Source organism: Eulemur rufifrons, chromosome 29 (assembly GCF_041146395.1).
Source record: "Eulemur rufifrons isolate Redbay chromosome 29, OSU_ERuf_1, whole genome shotgun sequence".
Lineage (NCBI taxonomy): Eukaryota > Metazoa > Chordata > Mammalia > Primates > Lemuridae > Eulemur > Eulemur rufifrons.
Window position 1 is genome coordinate 82,630,765 of NC_091011.1, and position 21,937 is coordinate 82,652,701.

General features: G+C 38.2%; 1 protein-coding gene across 2 annotated transcripts in view; it reads right to left on the reverse strand.

Annotated features, from left to right (window-relative positions):
- Nucleotides 1-21,937, reverse strand: part of CHCHD3 (coiled-coil-helix-coiled-coil-helix domain containing 3) — a 267,860-nt gene that overhangs the window by 38,104 nt on the left and 207,819 nt on the right. For both annotated transcript variants that reach the window (XM_069461831.1, XM_069461832.1), the window contains one exon: nucleotides 15,181-15,251. In XM_069461831.1, the coding sequence (XP_069317932.1) occupies nucleotides 15,181-15,251 (71 nt within the window). The remainder of the gene's footprint in view (nucleotides 1-15,180; nucleotides 15,252-21,937) is intronic.

The following is a 21,937-nucleotide window of genomic DNA, read 5'->3' on the forward strand; positions in this document are numbered from 1 at the left end:
ATGAATAGATGTGTTAACACTGACGAGGATTAAGTTCTTGAAACCAAAGTTGCCACATTAATATGTATAAAAAATAAACATATGTCAGTGAGTTCTTCATTGGGGGAAGAAACCAAACCAATGAGGACAGGGTATCAGAATTCACTAACTGGAAAAAACTCCCAAGACAGAAGAGTCGATGAAATTGTCTATTGGCAAAATCCAATATCTCAAGCTCAAAGACTTCAAAAATATGCCCAAATCGACATCCAACTAACCAAACCAAAACCGCAAATGATTTAAGTAGTGACAAACCATGTGGTGCCTGCTGCTTGTCGACTAACCAGGATGTCTGAAAGATGCACGCTACACCCAGTAATGTTTTCCTCTGCTTTATATTAGCGTCTTTTGTATTGGAGAAACACTATCAGGAAAAGAAAAGAGCTGGTTGATTACGAGTAGTACCAAATGAGCTGTAATGGAGGTGTTATGAATGTGAATCAGTGAAGCCTGATGCAGAAAACAGCAGCATCTGGGCGTGCAGCTTGCAAAGTAATGAGATTGTGATGATGCGCTGGCGCCTAGCTTTGATCACTTCATCTTGTTCAAGAGCTCTGCTGGGGAAACAAAGGTGAGAGGCAATGACCTCCCGCCCGTGGCTTGCACAATCACGAAAAATAGTAACAGATCAAGGATTGATCCCCCTTCTCTCTTCCCCTCCTTGCCAACACACCCCTTTTTCAAGACTGATGGTTTCATAGTTGGGGGCCCAGCATAAAGCAGCCTGAGCAAGCTTCTACCATATGACGTGTCATGTCTGAACATGTCTGCAGTAATTGGCAATCCATTTTTCATCCTGAAAGCAGGAACAGGTGTGTGCTTCCTTCAAAATACCAATCATAAACCACGCTGACTGTGCCTCTCACACAGGCAGCTTGTTGAGAACTATGCCAGTGGCAGGCTGGTGGACCTGAGGGTCTCCATGGATGGCTCTGTCTCACAAATGAATAGGTGTTTGTGTAATCTCAGACACTCAACAGAATAGAACTGAGAGTGTGTTAAAAAAAAAAAAAAATGCCACCACACAACAGCAGCCCTTGGTCTTTCTTGTGTACATATTGTAATTGGTAAATGGCTTACTTCTTTGTGCTTGCAAGATCCCTACGATGCATGTTTAACATACTAAAAAAAGGAGGTTTTAGTCCTCAAAAGGAGCATGAAGCCAGAAGTATCACTGCACAGTGTTTCTCCGCCAGCTTCATCCAGAAACACTAGCTGAGGTGACTTGTGAAATGGAGCCAAGAGCAAGAACCCTCCTTAATGAACACATCTATCAATTTTCAGGGGACACAGTTGATTACTGGCATTTAGACACACGCACTCACAAAAGGAATGCAGCGATTGAACTGTTGGCCACTGAATGAGAAAGCACATAAAATAACTTAAGGCAGCCATGTGAGCAAGTTGGGGATGCTTGGCGACACTGTAACATATGAACATGTGTGCTTTCATTTCAGCATGCAGGGAAGGGCCAAGATGCGAGCTTTTACAAGTTCTCAAGCATTCTGCCAGGACACAATAAATAGTATGCACAAACTGCTGCCTAAGGTTATTATATTAAAAAGCATCAGTGCTACTGTACAAATGTCGCATTTACAAATACTGTCTTTAAAATCCCTTTATCAAAAATAATTTTCAAAAACTTAGCCAGGTTTACCTACAAGGCTCTAGACTAAAGAGGACAGAGTACAATAGGTAAATGTAACTTAAAAATGGGGAAAAAAGATTAATTCTTTTCTTTTTTTTTTTTATTTCAATAGATTTGGGGGTACAAGTGTTTCTACAAGGCTCTAGACTAAAGAGGACAGAGTACAATAGGTAAATGTAACTTAAAAATGGGGAAAAAAGATTAATTCTTTTCTTTTTTTTTTTATTTCAATAGATTTGGGGGTACAAGTGTTTTTTGTCACATGGTTCTGAACTGTACCATGCTGAAGTCAGGGTTTTCAGTGTACCTGTCACCAGAAGAGTGTACACTATATCCAATAGGTGGATTTTTATCTTTCACCTCCCCTCTTCCATCCTGCCACCCAAAAAGACTAATTCTTTAAGAAAATAAATCAGTAAAATAGAAATAAGATTTACCCTTCTCTATTTTTACAGTAATGAAATATCCTGAATGAACAGCTCTGACTTTGAGATAAGGGATTCAAATTTTAATGAAAAGATACGATTATGGCTAGGATTAGGAATCATAAATTTCTTAAGATTGTGATTAAATTGAAGAAACGTCTTACCTAAGACAAACTACAGTTACAAGCTAGGAATTCCCACTTTTTGGTTATTTTTTCCTAATTAAAATTAATTAACAATGAATTTAGGGTAGTTTAGATATAATTAACATAAAGGTTGAGTATCCCTTATTCAAAATGCTTGGGACCAGATATGTTTCACATTTCAGATTTTTGAATATACATAATGACATATATTGGGGATGGGACCCAAGTCCAAACACAAAATTCATTTATGTTTCATATACACCTTATGCACATAGCCTGAGGGTAATTTTATTTTTCCCTTGGGGACACCACATAAACTGTGTGTTGTGTGCCTGAGTTTTGACTCCAACCTGTCCAACGAGGCCAGGTGTGGAATTTTCCACTGTGGCATCATGTCAGTGCACAAAAAGTTTCCTATTTTGGAGCATTTCAGAGTAATGATGCTCAGCCTGTATAACAAGTGTACCAATCCTAAGTGTTCACATCGTATTAAAAGTTGTATATACCTGTGTAACGATCACCCAGAACACAACAGAATATTCCCAAAGCCTCAGCAATGTCACTTGTACCCCCTTTCCAACCAAGTCCCCCTCTCTCCCCACCAACCACCTTCAGATTTCTACCAGTATAGACTAATGTTGCCTATTTTTGAACTTCATATAGACGGAACTACACGGTAAGTACTCTTTTATGTCTGGCTTCTTTTTGTTTAACATAATGCTTCTGAGATTCTTCCATGTTGTTACATGTATCAATAGTTTGCTCTTTTTCTCCAGCTGAACAGTGTTCTATTATATGAATACACAATATTTTGTCTATCCATTCTCTCATTGATGACTATTTGTATTGTTTCTAGTTTTTGACAACTATGAATAAACCTGCTACAAACATACTTGTACAAGTCTTTTCGTAGATGTACATTTTCATTTCTCTTGGGTAAATACCTAGTACTGGAATTGCTGGGAGCAATTCCACATATATAGTGCAAGTATATGTTTAAATTTACGAGAAACTGCCAAAATTTCTTTGAAGTATCTTTGCTATTTTATACCTCCACCAGTGAAGTATGAGTTCTGGTTTCTCCACAACCTTTTACATTAGTATTGTCAGTCTTTTTGATTTTCACCAGTCCTATGTTTTAATTTGCATTTCCCTTAGAACTAATGATGCAGAACCCCTTTTCATGTGCTAATTGGCCATTCTTACATCTTCCTTTGAAGTATCTGCTCAAGTCCTCGGTCTATTTAAAAAATTTTCCTAATGGTGTCTTAAGGTGAGCAGAATGTTTAAATTCTGATAAGGTCCAATTTATCAATGTTTAGATTTTGTCTGCTTACCTCTTAAGAACCACCAGAAGAGCCAGAAATAGGAATCCTTCATTGGCTGAAACCATGAAGGGTGATCTGGTAATTATACATTCAAGTGAGCAATGAATACATGTTTAAGTATAATTATCTTGAAAGTTCCTGTTTTGATTTTAGTATTAATATATGGTCTTACGCTGAATGCATCTCTCACAGAGGCAGCTTTGTTGAAATCTATGCTAGCGGCTGGCTGGTGGACCTCAGGGTCTCTCCATAGACGGCTCTGTCTCACAAATAAATAGCTGTTTGTGTAATGGGCATAGTAAATGGGCAACTATATATATTCATAAGTTAATTATCTGTGTGAAAGCAGGAAAGGATTCACAGCATTTGGAATAGGCTTACCAAACTCTAGAGTGATAAAAAATAATTACATATTACAATATGGTTGAACCTATACAATGTCCCAGAGACTATTCTGAAAAGCTACTATTTTTATGTGTTGATAGCTTCTTTGATACAATTTTTAACCATGCTCAAGTCTTAACATTAACTTTGCAAATTCGACACGGAAACAGAATTTAAATCCTACTTTCTAGAAGTCTTCCTGGACATTTTATAGCAGGTCAGTCAGATAATAATTAACTCTAATTGGCCTTCCTACAAGCTTTGCAGCTTTCTACCTGTAGCTGGGTTGCACTCAACAAGCAAGATATGTTTTCTTATCTTTGAAAGCATCAAAGGAAAATCAAAGAAATTATTTCCAACTGGAGCCTTTACAAAGTAAATGAATTCTAGTTGGAATCAGCAAGACGAAAAACTTAGTAGTCTCAGAAATATCTTTTGGAACTATGAGCTGTGTAGTTAATTACTCAAATAAGTGAGAATCAATAAACAAATTGCAAAATGCCATGCACCCTAGAACTCTAAATGCTATCATTTAAAATATTATGATACAAGGAAAGAAACAAGCTATCATTTTGGAAGAATCTTCATTTATCTAACTAACAGTGTGCAATTAATATTTCACATAACCATGTAGGGTATGCTAGATTCTTAATGGATCATATTGATTAAGGAGAAAGTGCAATACTAATGTTCCTGTTAGGGAAAACAGAACGATTTGTTATTTCATGTGGAATGAATCATGAATTCAGGAGATTATAGCCAGAAACCTAAGGGCTACAAAAAGACTGATTTTGATCATTTACATGTAACTGTCAACCAAAAAGAACCCAAACTCTATAAAATAAAGAGGTTTATTCTGAGCTGAAAATGTGCGACCATGGCCCAGAGAGCCACACCCACGAAGCCTTAAGCAAGTGGTCTCACCGTGGCTGGGTTACAGTTTGGTTTTATATATTTCAGGGTGACAGGAATTACACATAAAGTCATAAATCAATACATGGAAGGCACACATTGGCTTGGCCTGAAAAGGAGGGACATGAAGTGGGGGCTTACAGGTTCTAGGTGGGTTTAAAGACTCTTATTTATAATTGGTTAAAAAAATGAAGCTTTGACAAAGGCTTGGAATGTTTTAAGTTAAGGAAGTCTGTTAATCAGAGAAAAGCCACCGTACATATACTGGTCATGGACTCAAGTGATCTGTTAAGTAAATTCATGACCTGCAAGTGTGGTTTAAGCTTTGTCTTCTATAGTCTTAGCCTGTTAATGAGTTACAAGGGATGTCTCCAGTAAGGGAGGGGAACATGTGGCATGTCTGACTTCCCTCTTTACGGCCAGCAACTCAGCTTTAGAGTATTTATGGGGTCCCCCTTGGCCAAGAGGGGGTCCATTCAGCCAGCTAAGGGGGTCTTAAAGATTTTATTTTAGTTCACATAACACATAAATAGATTACATTTAAGGACAGATGACCAGAGCAACACTGACAAACTGCAAGCCTATGCTGGGACACAGAACAGAGTTCCAGATCGTGGATTTCTGATAGGATGCAGCTAATCTGGGTGCATTTCACCACTTGAGAGTCCTTTACACACCAGGCTGAAGTGATGAAAAAGTTTCCCCAGTGACCCTTTTGGTCTTGTGACCATGTTCACGACATGGCTACAGTTTGTATTATCTTTTTTAAGAAATCAACGATACTGTCTGTCCTTGGTTTACACTGCTGCTTCTGCCCTTTTTAGTCCTAAATTCCAATCAGCTTCACCATCCTGCCCTGCTCCTTTCTACATAGGACACCACTGTTGAGTGGAATATTGTCTGGACCAGTCAGGGAGTAGAGAAATAATGCGGATGGAATTAATGTTTCTTAGCACTTACTTCCATTACCTTAGAAAACAGTATGTACAATAAGTATAGAGATCCAACCCAAGGAATAAAACAAACTAAGTAACTAACTAGACAGATCTGATTAGAAGGGCTCCAATTTAAAAAGGGGGGGGAAGCATTAATCACCTAAGGTTTCTTTACAAATGTAACCAATTCTAAATGTGTATCATAAGAAATATTGCCAAACATCGGCATGTTCCAATGCAAGTCTTACTTTCCTTGGAACTAATTTGTTGGTGGTGGGAGGGGAGGCAGGGGGGCAGGCAAACAAACAAACCAGATTGATAGCTTGCGAGCCGGTGCTACTCTCCATATTCCTGATGAGCTACAGAAGGAACAGCAGCAGCATCTACAACATACCTAGAATGGCAGCCAGTGTCTTAGAGTTGAATAAAAAAACTTAAGACCGTTTTTTAGATAAGCACCGATGACAACTTTCTTTTCTTAACTTTTAAGTCTTCGCTGAATGCCCTAAAGAAGGTGGCAGTTACAATTTACATTTTACAAATGAGAGATACAAGTCAAAGATATAATATATACCCTGCCCGAGGAACTGGGTGTTCTAAATAACCAAGTCTATATTTCAGCCAAATGTGTACTTGCCATTAGCTTCATATACAAAGTATATTCCTAAGCACATTAACATCTTTCTTCTATTTCGGGACTGAAATCTTCCTCCAGCAACACATCCACCAACTCCAGAGGGTATATGAAATACTATGGAGGTTGACATAGGTGAGCTGATGTTTAAAAAAACAAAAAACAACAAATAACCCCAAACTCTGAAAAACGTAATTGTAACCAAGAGGCTTATGCACAAAGAGTACAGGTATATTTACTTTACCTAGAATTTTGCCTCTTCAATCACTAAGTCTCTTACTGAATAATCAAGATGTTACTTGGCTCCAAGGACCGTGGAGAATAAAATGTCACTACTGCAGCTGCTATATTTCTTGCTCACAGCCCTTCAAATTAAAAAAGGGGGAAGAAAGGCCCAATACAAATGCAGAATTTAATTAGTAAAAGCCCAAATCCTTGCCTGAAGCCCTGTTCTTTCTGTAATATCACATTCTTTTCTTCTTGTGTAAACTTTTCATTATGAAGGAGACATCTTTATAATACAATAACTCTAGTTATAATGTAACTGCTGGTAACATAACTCCTGCATTAGAAAAGGCAGCATGTTCAAGTAATGTTGTTTTAATACAATTTGTGTTCAGCAGAAACCAAGTCAACTTGGTCATTTAGAATTTGATCAATGTGAATTAGTGTCTTACTGAAATAAACCATTTGATCATTTCGAAATTGATCAATGAGAATCAGAGATAAAACATTTATCATGTACATTTGGTATATCAGATCCATTCACGCAGCACTAAAGTAGGTTATAAGTAGACATCGATAAGTGTTAGAGACAATGTGCAGGGTACCTGTCGGTTGCAGATACACATACATGTACAACAGAATATAATTTTAAAACTTTTGATAAGGCAAGTCATTCAATAAGGCAGCTGCACTCACTAAAAACTGCAAGAACTCAACTTTAGAGAAACTACAAAGGCAAGCACAACAAAACTGAATAGCTCAAACTCGTGAAATAAGTTTTAATCAAAAGTTTAAGAAGAAAAGTAAGTAACATAAATTTACCTGACTAAACTTCCAGAAGAATTTTAAGACTATTAATCAGAGTAAAGTTTGTACCTGCTGTACAATTAGTTCTATTAATCTAATATTTCCAAATTGAAGTTGCATTGACATTCAGGCTCACTGGCTTATGCATCTAACAGAATTATAAATTTGCCAGTCAAAATCTTATTTAATTATTTTACAGCCAATTAAGCAGGATCTTTAAACACTGCTGCTTAAAACTGTCCATGATCCATACGTGTAATTATAGAGAACACAAGAAACACCTGCTGACACCACTGGTGTGTTCATCTTCAGCTTCACGAATTCATTCCTAGGATAGTTATTAAAATCATACACCCGAAAAAGAAACTACAGTACTGCCAGTCAAAGTAGAACCCTAAAAAAAAAAGACCAATGTCATTTTAAAGTTAACGGGGTGTATATTGAAGAAAACCTTTAAATATTAGGTTATTAAGTTTGAAATGTCTGATTTTCTTAAGTACTAAGTTTGACAGTTGATATCTCTGACATTTCACTTTGACACTCTTGTTTTATTTTTATGGTGAAGGTACATCCTCAGTCTTTCAAACGCATGTTTTGGCTTGTGATTATCTTTCACGGTTTATTTTTATTTTTACTTATTTATTTTTTTGAGACAAGAGTCTTGCTCTGTTGCCTGGCGTCAGCCTAGCTCACAGCAACCTCAAACTCCTGGGCTCAAGCAATCCTCCTGCTTCAGCCTCCTGAGTAACTGGCACTAGAGACACATACCACAATGCCTGGCTAATTTTTCTAGTTTTAGTAGAGACAGGGTCTCACTCTTGCTCAGGCTGTTCTCGAATTCCTGAGTTCAAGCGGTCCTCCTGCCTCAGCCTCCCAGAGTGCTAGGATTACAGGCGTGAGCCAGCACATTTTTTTTAGAGCAATTTTTATGAAACCATGGATAAGTAAAAAATTCATGTTATTTTTGAATATAAGTTCCATCATGGAACCTACGCAATGCAGACAGCTTGAAATATCCAAGTGCTTGGGAAGGATGTGGCTAATGAACGTACAGTACGTAGATGGTTTGAGAAATCCCATTCTGGTGATTTTAATTTTGAAAGTGAGCCATGTGGGTGACCTAGGAACAAGGTGGATAATGACGAACTGAAAGCTGTAGTGGGAGCCAACCCATCTCAACGTATGCGTGCATTAGCAGCAAGGCTTGCCGTTAGTATTCCAACAATATTGGACCATTTGAAACAAATTGGCAAGGTAAAAAAGCTGGCCAGATGGGTACCACATGAATGAAACGAGTGTCAGAAGAGAAATTGTCTCAAAGCTTGCCTTTCTTTGCTGTCACGACATAAAGGTGAACCATTTCTGCACCATATTGCTATGTGTGATGAAAAATGGATTCTTTTTGACAGTCGCAAGCATTCAGCACAATGGCTGGATAAAGATGAAGTGCTGAAACACAGTCCAAAACCTAATGTTCATCAAAAAAAGCTAATGGTGACTCTTTGGTGGTCCAGCGCTGCTATTATCCACTACAGTTCCACGAAACCTGGTCAATCGATTATATGGATGTCTACTGCAACCAATTGGATGAAATGATGAGGATGCTTGCAATTAAGCAGCTGAGATTGGTCCATAGAGACAGGCTAATCCTCTTGCAAGATCACATGTTGCAAAAAACAATGCTGCTCAAACTACAAAGGCTGGACTTGGAAACTCTCTGTCATCCACCATATTCACCAGACCTTGCACCAACTGACTACTACTTCTTCCAGGCTTTGGACCACTTCTTGCAAAGAAATATATTCAGTTCTCGACAAGCTGTGGAAAATGTCTTTTGTGATTTCATCGCCATTCACTCTTCAAGCTTCTTCACCATTGGCATAAACAAGCTACCCTTAAGATGGCAAAACTGTCAATAGTTTAGGTGCATATTTTGATTAATTATACTCTTTCTTGTTTGAGATATAATAAACTAAACTTTTGATTTGAAATTGGCCATTTCATATTTAATGACCTAATACATAGTAATACTTACAAAATCCATTTTATCTGTATGAGTTTTGCATAGCATTCCTCAGATACTCTAAAATCACCTAAACTACTTTTACAAGGTAATTAATCTTTTAACACTTTCTAAGGATAACCCAAGCTTCTTCCATGAGCCTAAATTTATAAGTCAGGTTTCAACAACTTCAGTCAAGGATAAAAGCAAAAATCCCTTCTAAAATCTGGCACACAAAGGAGTATTACCAGCATTCACGTGTGGGTTCATAGACTTGTACTCATTTAGAAGCACTTCATCTTTCAAAGGAACTGAAGCCCCATTGAAAAGTTCAACCTCCAGTGAAACCATTCCAAAAATATTTTCAATAGATCTGTTACATATTTTCTTCCTTTTCTCTTTCATAGAAGGTAGAAACTTGCTACTTCATTATGTAAAGGACAGAATGACAAGGAAATATCAATTGTCTTTAAAATGCTTTTCATTTGTTTGATATTACATTGTCTTTACAATGTTTATGTTGCCTTTAGAATCATTCGTATTTCTTTGATACTTGCTTTTATATTTTAAAAATAATTCATGTGCGTAAACACTCTGGTAACACTTCTTTTCTATAAGTGTGGTGTACCAGCTCCATTCTACCCAAAGAGATCTGAATTAGGTGCTGACCAAGACCCAGGGCCCCTGCCGTACTCTGACTATGTTGCCAGAATGCATCTCTTACATACTATACTGTCATGACTGCCTGATACATTTGTAATCCTGGATAGAGTATAAACCCCCTAAGGGTGAGAACTCCTTCTAATTTATGATTTTGGGGTTTAACAGTATCTAGAATTTGTTTGGAAGCAAATACAGAAATGTCTCCTATGGCACATAATTTCATAACTTGAGTTGAATATAAAAGCTAACATTTATTAAACATTTACTTTATGCTATGCCTGTGCAAAGCACTATACATGCAACATTATTAATCACCTATGAAATGGAATATAAGGATTAATACAGAACATAATTTTCATTAAGATGAGCTATAATATGGTACTAGCAGTGTATAACTGGGAACCAGCACCATAAGTTGCTCTAAAATGTCATGTTAAGTGCTAATAATTACTGTTTTAGTTGGATTGGGGAAAAAGGGTATTCCTTTTGAATAAAAGCTAGATGTAAAAAGAATGCTGGATTTGCTCAGTGATTTAGGTTTTACAGGTAAAATTTTAAACTTATTGTGGAAAATAAGCAATACAAATTATCTTCAAATCTGGGTGAGGTGGCTCACACTGTAATCCCAGCACTTCGGGAGGCTGAGGCAGGAGGATCACTTGAGGCCAGGAGTTTGAGAGCAGCCTAGGCTATATAGCAAGACCCCATCTCTACTAAAAAATTAAAAGAAAAAATTATGTTCAAATCCTTTAATTCTCCCTGAAATCACGGTAATATTTGTTAATAACTTGATATTCATTAGGGATGTAATCCTGCCATCACAGGAGAACTAATTTGGGATTTTTAAAAAGATCATCATTTTAAAAAGTTTGCCTCCCTCTGTTCTTTTCTGATGAACTTAAATTCCATGCTACTAAGATCCTGGCCTGTCTTGTTCATAGCTGTGTATTCGCAACTTGGCAGAGGACATGTCACAAAGAAGCTCTATGAATGAATGACGTGGGGATAAAATAGGGGAAAATCCATTAATTCGAAAGTGTTTTAATGGTTTACTGCCAAACTATAAACTGAGAGACTGAGGTGTGAATTAATATTTTAAGCATCCCTAAAATAATTCCATTAGCTGTCCTGGGAGAATGCATTGACGTAGCTGGTATTAGTCATGTGCAGCCTCAAATGTTCTTAGCTTGCTTTCTCCTGACAGTGATTTCTGTGGTCCCCATCAGGTATACAATATTGCCCTTGAAATTGCAATTTAAAAATCTTCCATCTCCTGTAACCAAGATGCACCCAAATGAATCCTACATGCATCAGATAAAATTAACTAAATCTTCCTCAAAGTCCTTCAGAGCTTGTTGCCTAAGAGGGACCACTGTTCTAGATGGTCAGAGGTCTTCAAGGTAAGGCTTACAGGGGCTAAACTGGTCATACAGACAGGAGCAAGTGAAAATAACTTGGCCACACAAGAAAGGTCCATCACCCAATGGAAAACGTATATAGTATACTGCCTTATGAAAGACTGAAGAGTCAGGATTACCCGAGGTGGCCAAATTTCTAAGGAGAAATAGCATTCAACTAAGTAATCTCTGTGCCTTCAAAGATGGCAAACATCTCCTACAGCCAATGTACCATCCCTTCCTAGGTGTGAAGCCAATGAACTCATTACAAATCAAAACATGACATCCTCGAAAGCTCAGTCTAGCGGGTATTAGCTGGAAAAAAAAAGGTATAATGAAAACAACTCTGAAAAACTAGCTCATGAAATTTCTTCAATCATGTTAAAACCTGGGTTTTTGTTTGTCCTGGAGTTAGCCAAACTGCAAAATCTGGGGGCACAGTCCTGAAGACTGTCTTCACTTCTGACACCAACAGCATGTTGAGGGAGGGGTTCCCCCAAACCTCCCTAAAGTTCAGTAATTCACTAAAAGGACTCACAGAACTCACTGAAAGCTATTAAACTCAGTTACGGCTTATTACAGGACAAGGAAACAGAAAATCAGCCACAGGAAGCAATGAACAGGGCAGACTCTGGGAGGGCTCCAAATGCAAAGCCTCCTGGCATCAATACTCACAGAGCTCACCTGAGCTACAGTGTTCCAAGTTTCACTGGGGCCTCATTGAACAGCTCGGTTGATTGTCCACATGACTACACTCACCTCTCCAGAGGTTGGGCTGACACCAAATGGCCTGAGGGCCCACCAAGAACAACAATTTCTATCACTTGGGAAATTTCAACGCTTTAGAGGTTACCTCACAGGAACCTGGCACAAAGTCCAGACCTGTCTTTGGGCAAGGCCACTCCTCACTACACAGTTTGGCCAGATGAATAGGATCTTATAAAAAATAAAGGCCTAAAAACGTAAGAGAGAATGATGCTGCTGTTGAGGTTCTGTTTAAAACTAAGTCCAACTTACAGGTCCCTGGTGACTTGTGGAAGCTAAGTCCTCATGACATCAACTCTGGGCTTCACATGCCTCTCATTCTCCAATAGTCAGTCCACGCTGAATGACATGGCAGCCAGGCAGGGCTTTAGAAGAGAGATTTTTCTCATCTAAAACCAGACTTATCTCTCTCTATAAAATGCACTTTCCACCAATTTGTCAATGTGCTAAACTCATAATTCTGGTTCTCTTTTGCCCATTCTATCTGAACATTATGGGCTGTATTGTGTCTCCCCCTCCCCCTAAATTCAAGCATTGAAGTTCTAGTGCCCAGTACCTCAGAATATGACTGTATTTGGAGAGAAGGTCATTAAAGAAGTAATTAGGTTAAAATAAGGCCATAAGGGTAGATTTTAGTCCAATATGATTGATACCTTATAAGAAAAGGAGATTCAGATAAAGACACGCACAGAGGAAAGACCATGTGAAGACACAGGGAGAAGGTGGCCATCTACAAGCCAAGCAGAGAGGCCTCACAAGAAACCAACCCTGGCAACACCTTGATCTCAGACTTCCAGCATCCAGAACTGCAAGAAAATAAATTTCTATTATTTAAGCCACACAATCTGTGGTACTTTGCAGTCCTGGCAAACTAATACACCAATCAACCACGAATTCATGTATGATCTTTCAACAATTTTTTTGCACCAATCTCTTTGTTCTCTTTCATGTGTGGAGATCTCCAGAATCTGATACTTCTGGTTCTCGTTTGTCAGGCCTCCAGCCAAACCTCACGTCCACTGTCAGATCAGTCTTCCTGCAGAAGCACAGAAATCAGGGCACTCACCTGGTCAAGCACCTCCCGATGACTTCTTGCTAAACGAGGACCAAACTTCTTGGCCCAGCAGCTAATGACCTTAACCACCTTTCCAGCTGCATCTTGCTCTAGCTGCTCTGAGTCAAGCCATTCGCTTGTCACCCACCAACAACAGAGCATGATTTTCCTCCTGGATATCTTTCCCTTCTGTCTATTCAATACTCTTCTTTAAGCCTCAACCAAAAAAATCACCTTCTTTACTCTAGTCAGAATTGATCTCTGATGCCTATTAAATTTCAGTTATTTTTACAGCTATTATTTGGTAATGAAGAAATACTCAGGGAACCAAGTCAAAGTTTCCCATAGGGCCAGGCACACTGGCTCATGCCTATAATCCTAGTGCTTTGGGAGGCTGAGACAGGAGGACTGCTTGAGGTCAGCAGTTTGAAATCAGCCTGAGCAAGAGTGAGACCCTTGTCTCTACAAAAAATAGAAAAATTAGCCAGGTGTGTTTGTGTGCACCTATAGTCTCAGCTACTTGGGAGGATAAAGCAGGAGGATCGCTTGGATCCAGGAGTTTGAGGTTGCTGTGAGCTATAATGATGCCACTGAACGCTAGCCAGGGTGATAGAGTGAGACCCTGTCTCAAAAAAAAAAAAAAAAAAAAAAAAAAAAGTTTCCCATAGTATAGAGACAAAAAGGTTTGCAAAACAAATGTTTTATCATTAGAGGAAAAATAAATATATAACTTAAAAACATATATGTAGAGTAACTTTTAAAATAAAATCTATACCCAGTTCTAAATCCTTAAGACCTAACATTAACCTTTAAGAATGAGATTTGTGGCCCATTCTTAAAGGGTTTCTCTCTGCTGCCCCTAAAAAGATAATTCACTAAGGAACACTGAAGGTTTTTGGCTACTTAAATAAACTCAAACTATCTTTTTAAATAAAAATCTTATTTTAATCAACATTAAAATAACACTAATATCCATTACCATTCAAATTGTACTGTAGCAGAAAGTAATAATATCACCTTAGGGTTTAATCATTTTATCAAATGCTTATAAACACATACAAGGAAGGAGGTCAGAGCCCAATGCAATCTTTCAACTAAAGCCTTCACAACACTTCTTTGCTTCACTAATTTGCACATGTGCTACTAACAGGGGTTACACAATAGAACTATTTATGTACTCAGAAAAATTCTGAATGATGTCTTCTTACCTAATATGAGAACTGGCAGCAAAGGGAAAGTACAGGGCTATGGGTCACGGACACTTTGATCCATCAATTACAGAACATTCATTTAAACATTCCAAGGATTAATAGAGGTAGCAATTTAACATCACCTTCACAATCAAGGGCCAGGTAAAGTATATGATTTAAATGCTTTCAAGGTACATGTGAAGAAATGAGAACAGCCTAACCATGAGAAAGGCGGATACCCAAATTTGGACATGCCCATCATTTTATCATACAAAAGTGAATGGTTTCTATGTTTGCATTAATAGAGGTAGCAATTTAACATCACCTTCATAATCAAGGGCATTCTATCTTACGTATAATTCCAAATGAAAATTCTATTACCATTGCTTTCAATTTCCCCTTAGTTCATAAAATAGATTGGGTTGCAACAAGCTTTCATGAAATGCCCTTTTGTTGTATCTGAATTCCAGTAGAGAAGATAACATGTCCCCACCTCAATCACCCCAAAACACTTTCAAGTATTCCAGAGTGCTACATAACAAACTATCTGCTGTTCAAAAAGCAACAAAATCTTGCTTTCACCTTCTTAAGAATAGTCAATAATTATAATACTATTAGAAACTTACTTGAACTTTGCTTCCACCTCCTCAGCAGCTTTCTGATATTGCTCAGTGGTGACTTTGTAAAACTCCGAGCTCTGTGAACAAAGATTGATTCCAAAGTTTTTAATATGCAAGAAGATAAAATGTGTGGAAGACTTACAGTTTCAAAAAAATACATAAAACCTTGTTTCAGCCACTCAAGCAGAAGGATTTCTTGCACAATTGGCATGGATACTTATAAAAATACTGTAAAGCTACTCATTTAAATGACAGTAGAGTTGTTGGCATACAGATTATAGTTACAGAGTAAACTTTCGTAGCTATAATTTATCATTATCTGATTCTTATGAGAAAATTCCTATCATTTTGGAAAAATTATTTAGATCACCTTTATTTGGAATCTACCACTGCAAGATCAAAGAATGCCTGAAATCAAAAAATGAAATTCACACACATTCACATTTGCCTATTATTCCATCAGCATTCCAACTAGGATATTAAAGGATCATTTCTTTCTACACAGTATTTTGTCCTCAAGATGAATTCTGTATGGAGTAGAATCTGTTCTATCATTCATTTCCACATAACCACAAGAGCATCAACATTTATAACTTATCCGTAGGAATAAGGGGACAGATTTAGGTAATTGTAATACCAAAAAAAAAAAATGTTCCTACTATTACATGAATGAACATATAAACTACATAAACCAAGGTGTAAGGGCAAAGTAATGCCTTTCCTGGGACAGCAAAATTTAAAAATATCCATTCTAACTAGCTCCTGTGAAAGGAGTCTTACTGCAGGGGGTGGCCTAAATGACCCCATGAGCTCTCAGACTCAATGAAATATCCTACAAAATACACTGCAGTACAAACAACACAACACAATACAGTGGCCTACTGTGTACCTTTCATTCCCCAATCACTCAGGTTTCACATGCAAGGCTTGGGGTAGTTTACTTTTTAATAAATCACTGTTGGTTGGTGAAAAAATGAAAATGAAATCCCCTTCACACCAGTGACCCCTTTGCATTTAACAATCTGGGTTGCCCAATGACAGTCACATCCAGGTTTCTTGGATGTAGATAAAATCAATAGGTATGTGATTAGACAGCAGAGTCGGGGTGGCTGGAGCCACGGACAGGTCACCATTTGAGATGATGAATGGCTTTCTATCAACCTACAGTCCCCTATGATGCTAACATTTACTATAATCTTATTTGGGCTACGATTTATCTTTCTTGCACCTGATCAATAAAGATGAACAGAACAGTTGTAAAGATCGATTGTAATTTTTTATCATTTTCAAGAACAAAGGTGCATTTCTGACATGAAGACAATATTCTAAGTGTACTTCTTCTGTATTATTTAAAACTGCAATTTGAGTGATCAACTGCACTGGTCTATAAGCCGAGAGGTTTTAATTTATCTGTAGGTCTCGAGCTATCAAAAAGCCATTTGTCTTCTCAGATAGTTTAACTTTAGGTTATGTCACATCTTTTTATCTGTTTCACTTATAAGATTTTCTTTCCTTTAAAATACAAGTCACAACATGCTCTTCTGCAATGTTTGGCTTAAGCTTTTCTTTGAAATCTTTGTAACAAAGAGGGCGGCAAAATGGCAGCACTAATCTATCACTAACAATGACGAGAAACTCCCAAATTACTGTGATGAATTGTCAAGTGGGCATTATGTTACTGAACTATCTATTAAAATGCTGGCGAAGCAATAACATCTTAATTAATACTTTCACTTATTGTAAGCATCGAAACTGTAATATCTGGACAGAGATAGGACTAAGTTGAATGATGTGGTTTCTGTTAGGTGATCTTGAACAAGTCTCCCAACCTTCCCCAGCTTCCTTTCTGGGGTTCTTAACCTGTAAAATATGGATGATAGTATTAGCCCTGCCAAAGCTGTTGTAGAAATCAAATCAGATAGTCAAGAGAGCTGCGAAATCTGTTAAATGTTTTTGCAGATTAAGATCAACATCCAAATAAAATGATTTTGGAGGAAAACAACTCATTTGGGTAATTCCATTCTGGGTACAAATTCTAAATGATCAAAAGTAAATATTCAGTTTTCTAATAAGAATACACACAAAATTAAGAGTTCTGTCATAATATAGTCAGCTCCTTTCTGCTTTGTAATGCCAAATGCAGATAAAATTATTACTGATTTTGTCAACATTCCCCTAGGATGTTAAACACAAAAACCTGTACCTGCACTGCCCGCAAACTTAGCACATAATTCTAAAATTAAAGCTTTGGGCATTATTTATGCTCCATACTTCCACCTCAGTGACCAGTTTCCCACATTGCATAAATCTGTTTAGCAAAGAAAAGTCCCCAGGAGGCAACACCATATAACAATGATGGGAATAAACACAAATATTCCCAAGATCTGTATGTAGACAGTGTTTAATTCATCTAAGGATTTACTTATTCATTTGACAAAATCAAATGCTTATTACCCCAATAACGTCCACCTGGGGGAATTAGACCCTCAAGAAATTTTCATCTGATAACGGGAGAAAAGAACAATAATTATAACGCAAAGTCACAAAGGCCAAGTCAAAAATCATATGGAGAGTGTTACTAGAGTTCAGAAAGAGTAGAGATCTCCTCTGGCCTGAGAAAATACTTCTCAAAATGAATAGCTATTCCAACAACAAAAAACAAGAACAACCACCTCAAGAAACTCCCTCAATATGTTTGCCAGCGGGAGAAAGGATACATACTGGGTATTCACACAGTGAAAATGTATACAGTAGAGAAAAAGAATGAATTAAACATACGTGTAGAGCAAAAAGAGCAAGCTGTAGATCTGATGTGGTAGGATGCAATTTAAGTTTTGAAAGGTGCAAAATAATGAACAAGAACAGTAAATACCAAATCCCACTGATCATCTCCAACTGGCAGCAGTTGTGTGGCAGCGGTAGGAGGGGACGAGAAGGACAGAACACCATGAAGGAAGGGAGGACAAGGGGGTTTCACCGCATTGCTATAGGTCTTAAAATGAGGTGTGGGTCGGCAGCTAGTTTTTATGTTGGATTTTAACATTTGTAATACACAGAAAAATTGTGTTACTCCTCCCTGCCCCCCACAGGGGTTAAATAATGACAAATGACTTAGTCTGGCTAGAATATAAAAGCGTGTTTGGTGGGACACATGCCGAAGAGGTTGGCTGAGGCGAGACTTTACATACCCTTGAATACCAAGCTATTGCAGTGTGTACACATTACTAAATAAACGTAATATTTTCAACTTCTTTTTGTGAAATAATTTTAGACTTACAGAAAAGAGGCAAAAAAATAGAAGAAGGTTCTCATACATCATCTAGGTTCCCCTCATGGCCCAATTATCAAAAGTAATAAATTAACAATGTTACAATAGTAGTAACTAGTAGTAACTGAACTATAGACTTTATTCGAATTTTTCCAGTTTTCCCACTAATGTTCTTTTTCTGTTCCAGGATCCAATCCATGTTGCATTTAGCTGCCATGGCTCTTTAGTCTCCTCTAATCTGTGACAATTCCTCAGTCTTTCCTTGTCTTCTACAACCTCGCACTTCTGAAGAATACTGGTCGGGTACTTTGTAGAGTGACTCGCCATTTGGGCTTTGCGGGTGTTTTCTCGTGGTCAGTGTGAGTTTACTTACGCGTTACTGAGAAGAGCACCACAGAAGCAATGTGCCCTTCTCCGCGTGTGATTTCAGGGGCTACATCATGGCGTAGATCCTTCTACTGATGCTGACTTTGATCGCTTGATTAAGGTGGTGTCTGTGGGGTTCTCCGCAACAAAGCCACTATTTTTCCCTTTTGTAATTGGTATCTTGTGGGAGATCCTTTGAGACTATGCAAATATCCTGTTCTGAGTGCAGCCGTGAGGACTGTGGTGTTCTAACAGTGCACTAATTTTTAAATGACATTATTGCATACTTAAACGTTGCTGATACAATGACAATTTTCACGTGCTCTTTTCTCAATAATGAAAACCAGGTAGCCACACAGGAAAAGCCTTTAAAAAAAAAAAAAAATCTTCAATGACTTGGTAGGTATTCTGAGCAAAGTATAAATTTCCTACAATCTGATTATGAAGTACAGAACAGGAGGTAAACAAAAGAGGGAGCAAAAGAGAGGAAATTAAAGAGTTACAGAGAGATGGACCTAAATCAGGCCCTCCTTCCCCACTGGCCATCAAAAACTGGACTGCCCACACTGTTGCTTTGTGGGATCCTCCCTCCTGCTGCCAGAGAGCCAATATTTAGCACTACGCAGAGTTAACTGTGCATGTTGTGAGGATAAGGCAGACCGGCTATTGCAAAGAGTGGGGAAAAAGGGAAAAAGGGGTGAATGGTTTCAGAGGTTCCCTTGGGGACTGCCTGACCAGATCCAGGTTTATAGGAAGTGGCCCCAACTCTTGCGAGCCCGTGGGTAATGGTCTGTGGATTACTTGCTTCAGGGTCTCTTGTGGAGCTTATTAGACTGTAGAGTCCTGGCCCACACCATAAAATCTCTGGGGATGGGGCCAGGAAGCTTCATTTGTAACAAACATCTTGGGTGATTCTGAATATACACTAAGTTTGGAAACTACTCGGTTTCTAGAAAATAAAATAATACATTATTTAGCTTGCCATTCAAAATGAAAAATACTCAGTGTTTTTTAAGAATGATGGCAAATAACCACTTTCCATACTTAAATGTAGCCATCATCTTTCAAAGGTGCTCCAAATTAGTGATCCATCCCATATTGTTGGCAAATCAATAGTGGACCTGAAACTTCTTGAAGAATTCTGTCTTTACCCATTGCCTAGCAACACTACAACGTTCCTACTTCAAATGGGTACTGAGAGGTAGAAGTACAGTAATTTTCAGAAAGGTTGTTTTTATTATCTGTGTTGTCTTGAGATGGAAATAGGTTATACATGCTGCTACTTTCTTTACTCCCCCACTTCTTCATAATATAGCTGCCAAGTATATCAACAAATAACTAGGCCCTCTTCTGTCTTCCCTTTCCCCCCTCAGCAGTTGCCTTTTGTCTTCATGGTCTTAGGATAGCTGCTGCACCTCCAGTTATTATGCCCATGCTCTAAGGAAGGAAGAAGATTCTGGAAGGTAAAGAGATGTCCACTTCCATCTCTCTGGGCAGAATTTTATATCATGTACAACACTGACCGCAAAGGAGAGTAGGAAATTATTTTTGTTTCCTCATTTCTAGAGTAAAGAAAGAGAAGAAAGGAATTTGGAATGGGTGCTTACTGAGCAAGTTTACCGTACCTGCTATGGAGAGTTGAGGTAACAGGGCAAAATCACGCACAAAACAGTGTGGTTGATTCTAGACGCAAGCATCCCAATATGTCTTTCCAATCTCCTTTAATCTTCTAATTTGGGGTGGTGGGGGGATTCACCCATCTGGTATTCTCATGCCCAAGAACAAAGTTTTCAGACAGTGTAGGAAGGAAATGGGAACCAACAAGAGTGGGCATCATTCCCAAGTTTCTCGGGGCTGACTGTGGCCCAAGTTTTTGACTGTGTGATACGCTGCCATTTTCCATTTTCAGGAAGGCTCCCTTTTAAAAGTATATATCAAGATGCACATGCACAGACACACATTATTGCTAGATTTGAAAAGTATCTGTTTTCAAGTTCTAAATTAGATCAAAAGAAAACATGTACACAGTATTCTTGCAATATCTTCTCAGATTCTGAATCTCACTTCTCTTCTATTATAACTAATATGATCATACCTGTAGCATACAAGAAAAGAACAAATCAAAGAGGTCACGAGAAAAATTTTACTAGCTCTTGTTAAATCTTTTACAGAATGCCTCATGCGGAGATTAGGGAATGACTACGTAACACACCAGAGCTGAGGCACAGTTTAAATTCTGGTGGCTTGACACTACTTCCCAGAGGAGAATAACGCTACTACTCACTGTCCATTCAAGGACCGTGACAGCTCCAAGGGCGTCTAGCACAGAGTGAACAGGGGAAGGAACGAGTCTGATCTTGGAAGTGAGCAGACTGGCTGAAGGTGTGGCTCTCCTCTTTCTCAGCTGATCTGTAATTACCACTAACCACTATATGTCTCTCTCCCTCCTAACCCACCCACACACAAGTGTCACTCGAAGTGGCCAGCCAATTCAAAGAAAGGTCTAGGCCAGGGTGTACAAACACCATTGCCAATGAGAGCACTCCTACTGTTGAACAGCTAGATTCAGAACAGTCTTATCTGTACTTTTGTAATAACACATAATCAGCTAGATGAAGGTACTAGCTGGGTATGTCTCCCCAAAGGTGAGAGCTAAGCATTTGGGGACCCAATTTACTGCTGCATTAATTGCAGCGCAGATACAATTCCAGGCACAGAAGCTCTGAAACAGTCATTTATTCAGTGGCATCAGGTGTTCAAAAAGAGTTCAGGCCTTTGTCAACCATCCTGGCTTTTTATAGAATTACACAGAATAAAGACACTGACTTTGCAATGTAATCGCATGTTTTTTAAAAAAAATCACTAATAGTCCAAATGTAGTTTATCTAGTGGTTTCGGTATTTTTCTGAAAAACCTTCTATCAGAAAGCCTAATGGCTGGTTCAGGTTTTGCCTTTCCTACGTTTCTTTATATTCTTTTTTCCTTTCTTTTCTTCATTTTATTTTGTTTGCACACAGGGAAAGAAGGAATGCTCCTGTACATTTTGAAGTCTGTTATAGGTGAGCAGAAGAACAGTGGAAGGAATGTAAAATTCTCAGTGAGAAGAGGCCCTTGAATAGAGAAGTTGGC